The sequence below is a fragment of the Urtica dioica genome, chromosome 3 (assembly GCF_054948205.1).
Source record: "Urtica dioica subsp. dioica isolate 48M chromosome 3, U.dioica_male_clone48M_v1_H2, whole genome shotgun sequence".
Classification (NCBI taxonomy): Eukaryota; Viridiplantae; Streptophyta; class Magnoliopsida; order Rosales; family Urticaceae; genus Urtica; species Urtica dioica.
Window position 1 is genome coordinate 14,090,351 of NC_142758.1, and position 13,974 is coordinate 14,104,324.

Sequence of the window (13,974 nt, forward strand, 5' to 3'; positions counted from 1 at the left end):
AACGTCTCCTTACACGTTTCTCCTTTGAGAGTGTATGAGACTTTTTACATCGATCCGCTTAAAACGGATTCCACCAAGACGTTATTTTTAATCAAAATGTTACGACGACGTATTTATTTCCTCATTAATATCTCTTTATGTTTTTTTTTTTTTTTTTGGAAAGATCACGTTAATATCTCTATAAGGATGCGGTGTCGATCCCATAATTGCCACCTTGGCTCACGTTTCAAAGTTTATGGCGGTCCATTATCAATCAAATATATATATGGGTATGTATATATGTGTATATATATAATATATGTGTGGCGGTTTATGTACTTTGCAATAAAATATTGCTATTGTTAGCTTCTTCGCTCCATTTCAGGCACTCCCTAAGATAATGGCTTCCTCTCATGTGTTAGGCAGTTCAACTTCAACAAATCGTATGTACCGCAGAAGTATTTTTGTTAAAGAAAAAGTGTAGAAATTTATTCTCATTCAAACTTTTGATTTTTTAGTATACTCGTTCCATTTTATTTATTTATTTATCAAACTAGTGTTTATATACTGTGTTCAACCAGTCCTTGCAAGTTTTTTCCCCTATAAGAAAATAAACTTTTCAAGGGCTATAACCCCTAAAATCGCCTAATCATCATTATTATTATTTTATGTAACGAAATCGGTGTTATCATTATTATTATTATTATTATTATTATTATTATTATTATTATTATTATTATTATTACCAATTTGGTATCATTTTTGAAGTAGGCAATGAAGAATTTGGGGACGAGGTCGTTCTGAAAAAGCATGCTGCGTTCTTCGACCGAAACGGGGATGGTCTTATTTACCCTTGGGAGACTTTCCAGGGTAATATATTCACATTTGTCGTTATTCTTTAAATTTTTTATTCTGTGCATATAGTTATAAATCTAACCATCTTCCCTTCTTAAAAATGATTGCATTATATTTTGGAAGATATATGGACAATTATTGGAATCCGATAAAGTATTGACAAAATCAGTAAAACAGTTTCTTTTAAGAATAAAGATATCCGATTTATAATTTTTTACTCTTTAGACTAGGGGAATTGACACAAATAATATCATTGCAATGTCTCTTACCAAATATAGCCCAAAATGAAAAATTTGACAAAAGTAGTACTTATGATAGGTGCGAGAAATTAATTTTTCCCCAATTACCCTCAACCCTACCATCTCCTCATTTACGTTTTTTTCTTTTGAAAACCAAGTTTGGCCGGTTATTTTTTCTTTTCTTCTCCCTCGTTTGGGTCTGAGCTGGAGAAGTTGACGAAGCTTGCTTGAGTTCTTCATCACTTGGGTCGCCGAAATCTTGCTCGTCGACGATAAGTTTCTTACCCCCAACTCTATTCCCCAACTTCTCACGCTAAAAAAACTGAGACCCATTTTTTTCCTTATTCTTTCTCACGCCCATTTGAAACTCAACGTTTTTCTTCTTCTTCCTCGCCGGAATCTGCACACGTTGTCGCCATAATCTCTTCTTCTTCCTCTGAAACCCATAGTGGTTGTTCAATATTAAATATCCAAGCTCATCTTCGTTCAAATCAAAGATCCAAAATTCTTCAAACAAATTTTGGTAAGAGGGACGATAGAGAGCGAGAAGAGGCAAGACATAGAGAGAGAGAGAGCACGAAGATGGGTGAGAGAGAGCAAGAATAAGGGCGAGAGAGAGAGATAGAAGAGGGGCGAGAGAGAGAGAGAAAAAAGATGGGTTTGAGCTGGAAGAGGGTTTTGAGCGAATTGAAGAAGATGAAGAACTGTATAATAGTCTGGGTGTGTTTAAGATAGTTAAGAGGGTATAATAGTCTTTACATAATAGGATAGGTATCATATGTGTCATTTTTTTCATTTTGGGCTATATTTGGTAAGTGACATTGGGATGGTATTATTAATGTCAATTCCCCTTTAGACTATATTCAACCTCTTTTTAAAAAATAATTAAGATTTTATTTTATTAGAAAAATAATTTATCAAATTTATTTTAAATTAAACAATGAAATGTTAAATTATATTATATAGAATCTTAAAATGAGATAATAAAAAAAAGAAATTTGTAACTAATTAAGCCATATTAATCTTAACGTTTGAGATTTAATCAACGTGTAAAAAGTTGTGGAAAAATAGCCAAATGTATGAGGTAGCAGTTGGGGTAATGAGTTAAAATTTTCAAAGTGTCCTTAAATCAATTTATAGAGGTTTTTTTTTCCCAGATTCGTCATTTTCTCTCTCTTTTGATTTTGAATTCGTCACTTTGTCTCTCATACTTTTTTCAACAATTTTTTTCATCAAAACTTCGAAAATCCATATCTATCTGATATGAACTCGAAATGGAGTGATTTCAAATCCTACGGATTTGTGGCGCCATGATCTCTTTAAAATAAACCCATTGTGTTGGATGAAAAATAATTTTTAATGCCATTGATGTAGAAAAATCACGTTTCTGTCTTAGATATGGAAATAACTGAAAATTTTCAAAATAATCTGAAAATAAATGGAAATTAATTGAATATTTCTGGAAAAGTCATTACAAACATACGTAAACATGACGGATTAAATATGATTTTTCATCAAACACAATGAATCTATTTTTGATGATCTCGACGTCACGAATCCGTAGGATTTGAAATTAATCAATTTCGAGTTCGTATGAGATAGATATGGATTTTTGAAGTTTTTATGAAAAAAAATAGGAAAAAAAGTACGAGAGAGAAAGTGACAAATTCAAAATCAGGAGAGAATGACGAATTTAAAAAGCTAAAGTCATAAAAGTAACTTTTAATAGCTATCACTCATGCCACCTAAGCTGTTTGGCTATTTTTTTCAAAATTTTGCAAACGTTGGCTATTTGCAAAACATGAATATTTTTGTTGGCTATTAAACTACAGTGCCCATAAGAAAAGTCTTAATAATAAAAAAAAGGCTTTCCTCTAAAAAGTAAGAACCATTTATTTAGGAGTCAAACTCATGATATAAAATGTAATTCCTTGTAATATGCAAAACAGGAATGCGCGCGATAGGAAGTGGTATTTTCGTATCTCTGGCAGCTGCCATTTTCGTCAATATTGGTTTGAGTGGAAAAACCCGACCTGTACGTCTTTTCTCGCTCTCTTATTTACTTTCTCCTATTAATTATTTATATGTATATATTTTTTAAAACAATTAATTTTTTTATATTTCACTCCATACTTTCAAACGTTGCGGATTGGCAATTTAATAGTTGAAACTTGAAACATAATTTTTTGTGCAAAATATCCGAAATTATTTTGTGAAATTGCCTTTGAAACATTTTCTTAATAAAACTTAATAAAAGTGTTGGCTGTAGAAACGTTTTCTTAAGATATTAAAAGCGTCGTTCATACATCTGCATATTTGAGAATTTTATAATACGGACAGGGAAAATTTACAAATCTACTATTTCCCATTGAGATTGCAAACATACACAAAGCCAAACACGGAAGCGACACCGACGCCTACGATAATGAAGGAAGGTACATACATCACATTAATTATAATAAATTGTCTATCTGTCCCGGATTTGGAAATAGTTGCTTACTTTATCGTGGGTTTTATATATCATATAGGTTTGTGCCTGAAAAGTTTGACCAGATTTTCATCAAGCATGCTCGCACACATCCTAATGCGTTGACTAAGACGGAGTTAAAGGAACTGCTGAAAGCCAATAGAGAACCCAAGGACATCGGTGGACGGTCAGTCAATTTTAATTTACTTTTTGTTTATCTCGATTCAAGACTCGCAAATATCACTTTTTTTTTTTGTTATTTTTATTTAGGTAAATCAGTAATGCTTGGGAGATTTTTATTTTTATTTTTATTTTTTTCTTACAAGTATAAACATCAGTTTAATGCATGTATACAGACTCGCGTTTCACCTTCAAGTAAAAACATTTTAAGTTTGTAGTAAATGATCATCTCCTAGTAAATGACCGTAAACTGTAACTAATTAAAACTTTGGCTATACAATGTATATGAATAATTCATATATGGTCTCAACTAATTTTGATATATATGACATAAAACAGTAAATGACAACAAGTAGCATTTTAATTTGGGTCTAGTAGCAATCTAACCATATGAAACGTTAGAATTTTGAAATAGCCAACGTTTCGTTAATTTTTTGTAAATAACCACATAAATCTATTTACGTTATAAAAATAACAAAAAATGGAGAGTAAATTTCTAGTAAATATGGTTATTTACGAAATATTTCCAACATTTTTTGACGATTTACAAAACGTTGGCTAAAACGCAAACACTTATGTTTATGTGACTTATATTGCTAAATTTTTGTTTTAATTTTTTGAGGGGGTCATTTAAGGAAACAATATCTATAATATTACTCTAACTAGCTACAAAACTACAAAAAAAATACCAAATATTTAAAGGATAACTAAAAAGCTATGACCATTTACATTTTTGTTTTTACCAAAATTTATTAATTGATTTTTATTCTAAAAACTTAGACTAAAATACCCCTTATTATTTATCATCTATCTCTCTCTCTCTCTCTCTCTCTAGAGTTCTTCAAGGTTAGGCTTTAGTTTTTCATATTTTCATGTTAATTTAATTACTTTTTATTGTTTTAATGTTTAAGGCTAGGGCTTTACATTAAATATTGGGTTATTAAGTTATATAGCCACACGGCTATTGTGAATTGAGATATAGCCCACATTTGATTAATTTCTTATAAATAGCCAAGTGGACTTATTAACAGGTTAGTAAAAGACTTATTCAACCCAGTCGGACATGTTAAAAATAGGTAGTTAATAGGCTGCCACGTATGCAAGTTGACTATTTACAAAGTATTTACCAAATGTTGGCTAATTTACAATTCCTATAGTTTAGGTGGCTTACGTAGCCAATTTTTTGTTAAATATATGTTCGATGCGAAATTAAGTGGTATGCGAAGTTAAAAAAAAAATATGATTTCGAAGTATTTTTTTGTTAACTTTCGAAGTATTCAAATAAGGAAATCTTTCGTCTTTAAAGATTTATAGTCATGTTGGTTAACAATTTCCTAGATGCCAATAAATCTATAAAGAACTTGAGAATTCTTTGAAGATTCATTTGACATTTGACATGTTTGTCAAGAAATTCTTAGACGTCAATAAGTTTTTAAAGAATCGGGGATTTTTTTTTAAAATTCGTGGAAATGTTTATTAATAAATAACTAACATCTCGTTTTTTTAAACAAAGGTTTTGATTTATGAGGAGAGGTAAATGAAAATACAAAAAAAAAAGTTTAAAACCTTAATTTTTCAAAATAAAGTCATAGTTTTAAAACATAATTTAACTAATGAATTTTCGTCTAAAAATATTTAATGGTAATAATTATACTATTATCCCAATATTAAAAGTGGGGAGGAGGCTCCTCGGGCCTAATTAATAGCTTAATGGCTCTTACTAAAGTGCAATGTGCTTTTGCCTAATAACATTTTTGGAAGAACGAGAGGGGACACAGTTAAAAATACGATAGAGATTCACTAGGACAAATAACACTTTTTTATGCGACTTTTTGTAAGTCGCATCCAAAAGTCGAAATGTCGCATGTTGCATCCAATAGTCCGCATCAAAGATCGTGGATGCGACTAGTCGCATCCAAAAGTCTAGGTTTTTTGATCGACCAGTCACATCTATTATCACCTCAAAAACTATGGCGGGATATTTTATTTGGTGGGATATCATCTTATCTCGCCATAACGTGGGAACATTTTGGATGCGACTAGTCGCATCCAATAGACTGTCCCTCGTTGTGGCGGGCAGAGTATTGGATGCGACGTGTCGCATCCAATAGTAGTCTTATTTTTAAAAAATTCATTAATATTTACTAAATACTTAATAATCAAAATAAAAATTTGAATTATAAAATAAATTTCTTATAAAACGTAATAGAAAATATTATATACATTCGATAACAATAAAACGTAATAGAAAATATCTTATAAAACGTAAAAATAAATTCGATAATAAGAAATATACAACTATTTCTTACGCGCTTGATACCACTTTTCCATTGTGGCTGATCCTCTTTCGCTTTTTCCTCGGGATGCATTCTGTCTCCTCTTGCGCTGCTTCCGCTGGGACACTCTCGCCGAAACTCGACAGAAGCTGGCGTCTGGTCATCAGCCGTTGTAGCTGGTGGCGGCGTAGTCTAAGGCTGCGGTGTCGACAGCGATGGCTGACTCGTTCTCAAGCTCTGTGTGAGCTCGAAGACCTGTCCCTGCATCTGCTCCATCATGGCCTGTTGGGCTTGCCCTGTTGACTGCAATTCGCTAACAGCTGGATCGTGCCGCGTGCGAGAAGATGAACTTGATGACAAGCTTGCGTCCTGAGCTGCAGCGAGGAGCAATGCTCCCCTGGGGATCGTGGGACCTATCCCTGTTTCCCAATCTCGATGTTGCCCGAGAATTAAACGCATCGCTGCCTGCTCTACATCATCGATGTCCCCCTCTACGCCTTCTTCTTCCGCTAACCGCTGAATATTCGTCAGTTGACTCTTGATTTGTTTTCGTTACAAATGTGATTAGAAAACCTTAAAGATTATCAAATAATTATTAATTAGTAATTAACATGATTAATAAAAAAAATTACAACTTACATAGAGGCCTTTCGCGGCTTTCGTTGTCCAGTTGCCTTTCCTAATCTGCCTAACTCACGTCGTTTGACGTTTCTTATTTGGCGAGATCTTTTTGGCCGCAAGATCTTTTTGGGTAATTTAGAAAAATAGCCAACTTAAACGTTGAGAATTGCTAAATAGCCAACGTTTTGTAAATATTAGGTAAATAGCCATCAGATTTTAATTACTCGGTAAAGTTTACTAAATTGCCCCAATTTCATTCTCGCCCAATCAGACTTTCTAATACTATTTAAATAAATCAAGGGCATTAAAAATCAAATTGATAACCGCAACCCAAAAAACGGAAGTTCATCTTTCTTCTCCGAAGAGGAAATCCGTTCATCTTCCCAGTCATTATTGTTCAAAAAGCTTAACTGCAATATAACATTGACAGGGTAATTTAACGTAAACCTTTGCGAAAACGGTAGAAATATTATGATTACCGTTTGTAAATCATTTTGGTTACATTTTGTATTTACACCACCTGACAATGGATAATGATTTTCCAGCCATTGTCGTTCAAAAAGCTTAACTGCAACATAACAACGACAATAAATATACGTAAATAAATGGGTAATTTAACGTAAACCTGTGCGAAAACGACATAAATATTCAAAAAATAAAGAACCCCACCTGATTCAATTAAACAAAACTCAGCCATCGTGTGAATCGGTGCAATTCCCAGAAGTTTGAATGAAAAAAATGAGCGCTTGAAATAAAAGAAGAATAAACAATTATTGAGGAAATATAACTAATAAGGAAACAATATATGTTTCAGTTGCTAAAAATAAGGATCCGAAATTAACCACCAAATTTTGTTCACACTGAATTTCGAGATATTTGAAAATATTCAAAATTCAAATATTTTCAGATTTAAATGCTAAAAGGACACGCTCTGGAATTAAATAAAAATCTGATTGGTCCACGTCATCTGAGTGGCTATTTATTTAATATTTATAAAACCTTGGCTATTTAGCAATTGCTAACGTTTAAGTTGGCTATTTCGCTAATTTTTTGTAAAAAAAATTACAACTTACATAGAGGCCTTTCACGGCTTCCGTTGTCCAGTTTCCTTTCCCAATCTGCCTGACTCACGTCCTTTGGCGTTTCTTGTTTGGCGAGATCTTTTTGGCCGCAAAATTTGATTCTGAACTTCCTCGATAATTTCGACTTCGCACTACGAAAAATTTGCTTTGCATCGCGAATGGTAGCAGCGTCAATCTCGGCTCGATAGCAATCTGCTGAGCGTATCTCGTTAGTGTAAGGATCTCTACACACGAAAGTGAACTACTATTGAGTCCAATCAAAATACTGTCGACAGGCTGAGGCGATACGTCTGGCTAGCTTAGAGATGTGCATCGGAATCGAGCCGCAGATATGGACTCTCGGGCGCATGGAGAATACTCCGATCTTCTTATTCTTTTCCCTAACCCTCTGATAGAACGTTTGCTGTACTGGATCATAGCCAACAACCTTCGCACCTTCGACCCCTCTGACTGCTTTCTCATCTACCTGCTCCAGTGGCCATTGACATCTTATAAGATAAAAAAAAATATAGTAAAAAGTTATTTGTTTCATCAAAATAAACAATTAGAAAAAGACATCCTACTCATTCATCGTCATCACTCGATATAATGTTAGTATCATCTTCTATATCGACATCGACATATTCTCCCTAAAAAACGATGCGCGCCTCATCTTCATCATCGTCGACTTCTTCATCGTCGTCAACATCATAACGAGCTCAGTTTCAGCTGTTTCATTTCGATGATTCAAAAGCTCGGTGTTTGACAATTGTATTGTCAATGGAACTAAGGCCGATGCGGTGGCGTCAACTTCATTAATATTGTCCCAAATCCCTCGATGATTGTAGTCCTTAACGATTTCCCATTCGCCACATTTGACAAGATCTTTTATATAAGACTTGCTTCGCTTGAGTCGTGAGTATGTACGGCTTGTCCGTAAACCACTCTTTCGCGGTATAAGCACTTGTCGTTCCACAAATCCTGTCATCGTGCACTCTTCTCCTCGCATCATACTTATCACCATACTAAATGCATTTGAATAATACGACACGACAATTATGCCTATAATTCAGCACGATGTCGTCTTCCATTCGACCCTAGTAAACGTACTCATCCACATGCCCACATACACCACAGTTTTGAGTGATTCGTTGATTGTCACGACGATGAGTGATGAACTTGACGCCGTTAACCACACAACTTACATACTGATGAGCGATTTGAAAGAACCCGAGAGATAACGCGTAGAGTTCTTCAGAGACGTCAGAGCCACTAGCTTTCATATCATAAATCTGGTTACAAAACAACGCATTGATAAATACGTGTAACATATGCTATCTAAAAATGTAATTAGTTGTATTTACCTTTTTCGCAAACCAAATTTTGAATTCCTTCCTATGCGCATCGTCGATATCATCAACTCCAATTTCTCTCACCAGTTTCAAATGCTCACTGTTGCTCAAAACTTATTTAGTCGTATTAACATTTATAATTACAAAACATATAAATAAACAACCTAAACAAAACATGTTACTAAACTAATTACAATTAAAAATTGATAATTTCGATTACAATTACAATTTACCTAAACTAATTAAAAATTAACCTAAACTAATTAAAACAAATAACCTAAACATGTTACGTAACCAATGAATTTACTAAAATAACACAAATGTAAACATTTATACTAAACTAAAACACTTTACCATATATTAATTACCAAAATAACATATAAAAAAAAACTAACCTATACGTATAGAGAGATAGATCGATCAAGAGTTTCGGACCGAGATATCCAAGAGAAGAGGGAGAGCGAGAGGCTGTGTGAGAATGAAAGAGAGGCGGTGGGGCAGCGATCTAGACATAGCACCGGAGAGAGGCCACGACAGCGAGCGAGCGATCAGCGAGGCCTTGGTGACTAGTGCAGAGAGTCAGAGAGAACGTGAGAAAAATGGAGAGACAGAGAGATAGATACCAAGATAGGTTGTCTCGCGCCAGAGGTGTCTCGCGCCGGTGATGGCGGTCTAGTGACGGTTTGAACGCGAGCTAGTGATGGCACTCGGAGCCGGTGATGGCGGTCGGAGTTGGAGCCGCGAGCGAGGAAGAAGACGACGACAGCGAACCAAGAAGAGCCTTGTGGGGATGGGGAGGAGGGCCGGGAAGGAGTCTGAGACGAGGAGTGGCGGTCTGAGACGAGGAGATTTGGAGGAGATTGGGTGGTCTGAAGATTTAAAATTTGGAAAGCTGGTACGGATTTCTAATGAGGAACATGCGAGGAAGAAGACGATTTTAAATAGAAAGACCTTGGTATTGTCGCATCCAATTATACTTTAGGATGCGACTAGTCGCATCCGAAGGTCCATATAGATACGACTTGTCGCATCCGAATGTATTAAAAATAAATTGGGGAAAAAATGTCACGTCATTAATTGAACGAAAATAAAAGGGAGGAATTATATCCCGCTTTAAATTTCGAGTATTGGATGCCACTTTGTCGCATCCAATACTCAAGGTTTCTTTTTTATGCGATTTGTCACGTCCAATGCTAAAAAAAAACCAAATTTAATTACCGAAGTTTTTGACTCGTGGGAACACCTTTGGATGCGACTAGTCGCATCCAATGCTTTATTGGATGCGACAAGCATTGGATGCGACTAATCGCATTCAATACCCTTCCGAAGCCAAAAGTCCTATCCGTAGAAGTGATTGAGAATAAATAGAGGCGGAAATGAGAAAAAAAAATGTAAAGTAACGAGGGTCACAGATATTTTTGTCCTATATGTCACGGTATGCATAGATTTGATTTTACAACAGCATTTTTTTTTCCCATATGTTAGTGAGTTGTTTGATAAAATATCTATTTCTTGATTACTTAACACAATCCCCTGGAATTCGTAAGAAATACGTCATTTTATTCGCATTCCCCTCTATTATAATCTTTGTAGCGTTTAAGCCCTGTTTTTAATAAACCAAATAGCATTGCTTGTGAAACATGTAACTAATCCTATCAAGTAGTGGGCATTTAATCCTACTAAAATTAACTGATCGGTTAACTTACATTTTATCTGGTTAAAATTAGTCGTGAGGATAATTTTAACTGTTTGTTATTGTACAATTAATTTTAATCGGTTATTTTATGATTAACCGTGGTTAACCAATTGGTTAAAAAAACGAACCATTTACACTTACTGACTCACGGTTAAACAACTACCGTTTCTTCCTACTAGAATCACGGTTAACCGTTGCACGCCCTTCTTGGGTTTGCTGATATTGCTTTAATGATGTTATTTTATTGGTGTGCAATATATGATATAGGAATATACACTGCTAGCAAAATAACGTAGGAACACAGATAATGTAAAAGAATAAGTATATAAGATAATATAATATCGCTGTAAGAAATTTCTGCTTCCATTACTGTTGGTTTAATGGGAAATATTAACATAGAAGTTATCACATACTGCAAATAGCTTCAGAATTTCACGGTTAAAATATTAACCGGTCAACTATTGGACAGAACCAACTAGCAATTTCTTCAGTGAACACTGGTTAACAACCAAGCTATGATTTTTTTTTTTTTTTTAAATCACGGTTAACCGGTTAAACCTTTTACCGTTTTAGACGGTTAACCGTGATTTTGAGTGTCGATTATTTTTACCTTGTGAATCTCACATTTCCAAATTCTTTTGCCAATGTTTAAGTCGATCAATTGTAAAGAGAATGGATCAAATGTAATTGGATTTGATAGTCGAAGTCGCCCAGTACAGTGGTTCAAAGTTTCAGTGATACATTGGCCATGGGGTAGCCACGTGCTACATATTTTGACCACCGTGTCATTTTGAGTGCGAGTATTCGCTGTGCCACCGCGGAGCAAAAATGCTCCTCATATCACTGTACATGATCTCTGTTGCACAACATACATTATGTGGATCTTTGTTAGGGGCGTTTTCCTGTGCGTCTTTGTTAGGGTCGTTTTCCTGTGCGTCTACTTTATAACTCTATTGTACGTGAAATAATCACAATCGCATTGGTTAGAAAATAACTAGGCGTAAAATATATTTATGTGTTAAGAGAATATTTTTCTACGTAAAATTGAACAGAAGGCCACTGAACTGTCCTATTTCTTGTGTGTATCATAAATAAAATCGAAAAATAAAGAATTTTAAGGACTGGGCAAATTTTGAGGGGACATTCCATATTTGCTATGTGTTTTACATAACTTATGCTATTTGGCATGATTTGATATTAAAAAAAACTGCAGGCTCGGTGCATTAGCTGAGTGGCTCGTCCTGTTCTCTCTTGCCAAGGACGAGAATGGTTTGCTGCAAAAGGAGACTGTTCGAAATGTTTATGATGGAACTCTGTTTGAGCATTTACAAAAGACCCGCACGGATTCAAAATCCCAGAATAAAAAGGTAAAATGATATTTTAGACGGAGAAAATTGGAATACCCATGCTTACTAAGTGTGTGTTTGTTTGTCCACAACTGTGAGCATTTGGACGACTTCTCTCTCTCTCTCTCTCTCTCTCTCTTTGTCTCGTTACAGACCATACATTATCAAATAATTCTCGATTTTTTAGACCATAATCTTTGTTTGTCACTGAAATAATCTATAATTTTTCTATGTAGTGATAAGGTGGTCCATAAGAAACATCTACTGTTGGAAAATTCTGTGTTTTTTTAATTTATCAATTTTGTTGTAAAATAATAAAAAGGCAAATATTATCTCTTATATCAAATTTTTTTTCGACTTTCCACGAGTTCAGTTTAATTTAACATGTGAACATCCAGATTTTGTTTTCTTAGTAAGAGAATAATGTGTAGGCAATTGAAGTGTGAAATCTTAGTTGCTAAGTATAAAAGACGAGGGTGATACTTAGCATAGTCTAGTTTGTAATTTTATACCACTTTTAAAGTGGAAGTTGTGGGTTCAATCTTCATTGATTGCAAAGCTGTCCTTAAAAAAACTATAAAAGACGAGGACGGAATGAAGACGTTAGATGTCCATAAATGAGTAAAGGCTAATAAAGTATTTATGTATAGTATTCACAAATTTTGAGGACTGCTTTTAGGAAAGCTTGCAACAAATGAAGTTCTTCAAAATAGTCTAATGAGAATGATGACAGCATTTATACATTCTAGTAAAATAGTAATAGACTCTAATAAAGTAAGGCTTAACATAGCCAATAAAAACAAAACACAACAAGACTATAAGAAGGATGATAGAAGCCGACTTGGTGCTGGCATGGAGAAGCAGCACTAACACCCCATCATCAAGTTCATTGTATGAGCATCGAAAACCTTGAGTAGGTATGTACATTAGAAAAACTAGACTTCGAAATATAGGTGGAGTATGTTTGCAACTCGGTCAAGAGCTGAGCACGTTATGCACTTTAATGAGCTTGTTGAGGACTTATAAAAAAAATCAACTCGATATGCTTGGTACGAGCATAGAGCACTTGGTTCTGCCACCAAATGAGTTATAATCAAGTTGTCCGCTGGTAGAAATATGAGATTTCACGACAGCTAAAAATCGTCGTGGAAGGCTTCCGCGACAGTCATTCTCTGTCGTGGAATCTCACGTCGTAAGGTAAGGGAGCTTTTAAAAAGAGAGTTCACCGAGGTGACCTCATCAACTGACTATAGTACTCTGCTTTAGTTGAGGAGCGATAAATGGTGTGCTACTTCTTAGATTTCCATGAGATATTATTAGAGCCAAGGTAAGGGCAATAACTTAAGGTGGAGCGGTTATCAAGCATATACGATGCCTAGTTAGCATCAATAAAGCCAATCAGTGTGAATGTCTCGCAGGATTCGAATTGTTTCCAAGTGAATGTCATAGTCCACTATACCACAAAGTTACAAAGAATGTGCTTAAGATTTCCAGTCATTCTCAAGTGGTTCATGTGTTGTCGCATGAAAAAGAATAACGATTTAAAGCTTCGGGCGGTTCGACCCAAGGCCGGACCATGTGATCGCACCCGAGCCAAATGTGTAAACTCGAAAGTCTCGAGTTGAGTTTTTCTCCAGTCAGAGGTGTTCTCTGAGGAGAGAATGGGGTGAATGGGGGGGGTGTGACTGTGCTTCTTGTGAGCTGCCTCGTACCCGCGTTGCGGGATCAAGTCAAAACGTTGTTCAAGGCGTATGTAACACTGTATGAGGCGCAGAGCAAGGAGGATGTGCTCGACGGAGGAGACGGAACGCGGAGGAGTCCTCGACGACGTCTCTAAACTCTGGGATCGAGTGTGTGTTTTCTCTCTTTTAGAGACATAGGAGATTCTCAGTGGCGAATTCT

General features: G+C 35.2%; 1 protein-coding gene across 2 annotated transcripts; it reads left to right on the forward strand.

Annotated features, from left to right (window-relative positions):
• The first annotated feature begins 304 nt into the window (after positions 1-304).
• Positions 305-12,437, forward strand: LOC149402403 (putative peroxygenase 4). Of its 2 annotated transcripts, XM_089609447.1 has the most exons (7): positions 305-422; positions 751-849; positions 3,023-3,108; positions 3,414-3,508; positions 3,602-3,727; positions 11,940-12,093; positions 12,309-12,437. In XM_089609447.1, exons 1-7 carry the CDS (start codon positions 380-382, stop codon positions 12,309-12,311), a joined length of 606 nt encoding a protein of 201 aa, XP_089465573.1. In that variant the 5' UTR covers positions 305-379; the 3' UTR covers positions 12,312-12,437. The 2 variants fall into 2 exon arrangements, with proteins under 2 accessions (XP_089465573.1, XP_089465572.1); XM_089609446.1 differs by having other exon boundaries at positions 11,940-12,424.
• The last annotated feature ends 1,537 nt before the right edge of the window (positions 12,438-13,974 follow it).

Coding starts and splice junctions, on each gene's coding strand:
- LOC149402403 (XM_089609446.1), top strand. CDS start 380: ATGGCTTCCTCTCATGTGTTAGGCAGTTCAACTTCAACAAATC. Junction 850..3,022: donor CCCTTGGGAGACTTTCCAGG/GTAATATATTCA, acceptor TATGCAAAACAG/GAATGCGCGCGATAGGAAGT. Junction 3,509..3,601: donor GCCTACGATAATGAAGGAAG/GTACATACATCA, acceptor TATATCATATAG/GTTTGTGCCTGAAAAGTTTG.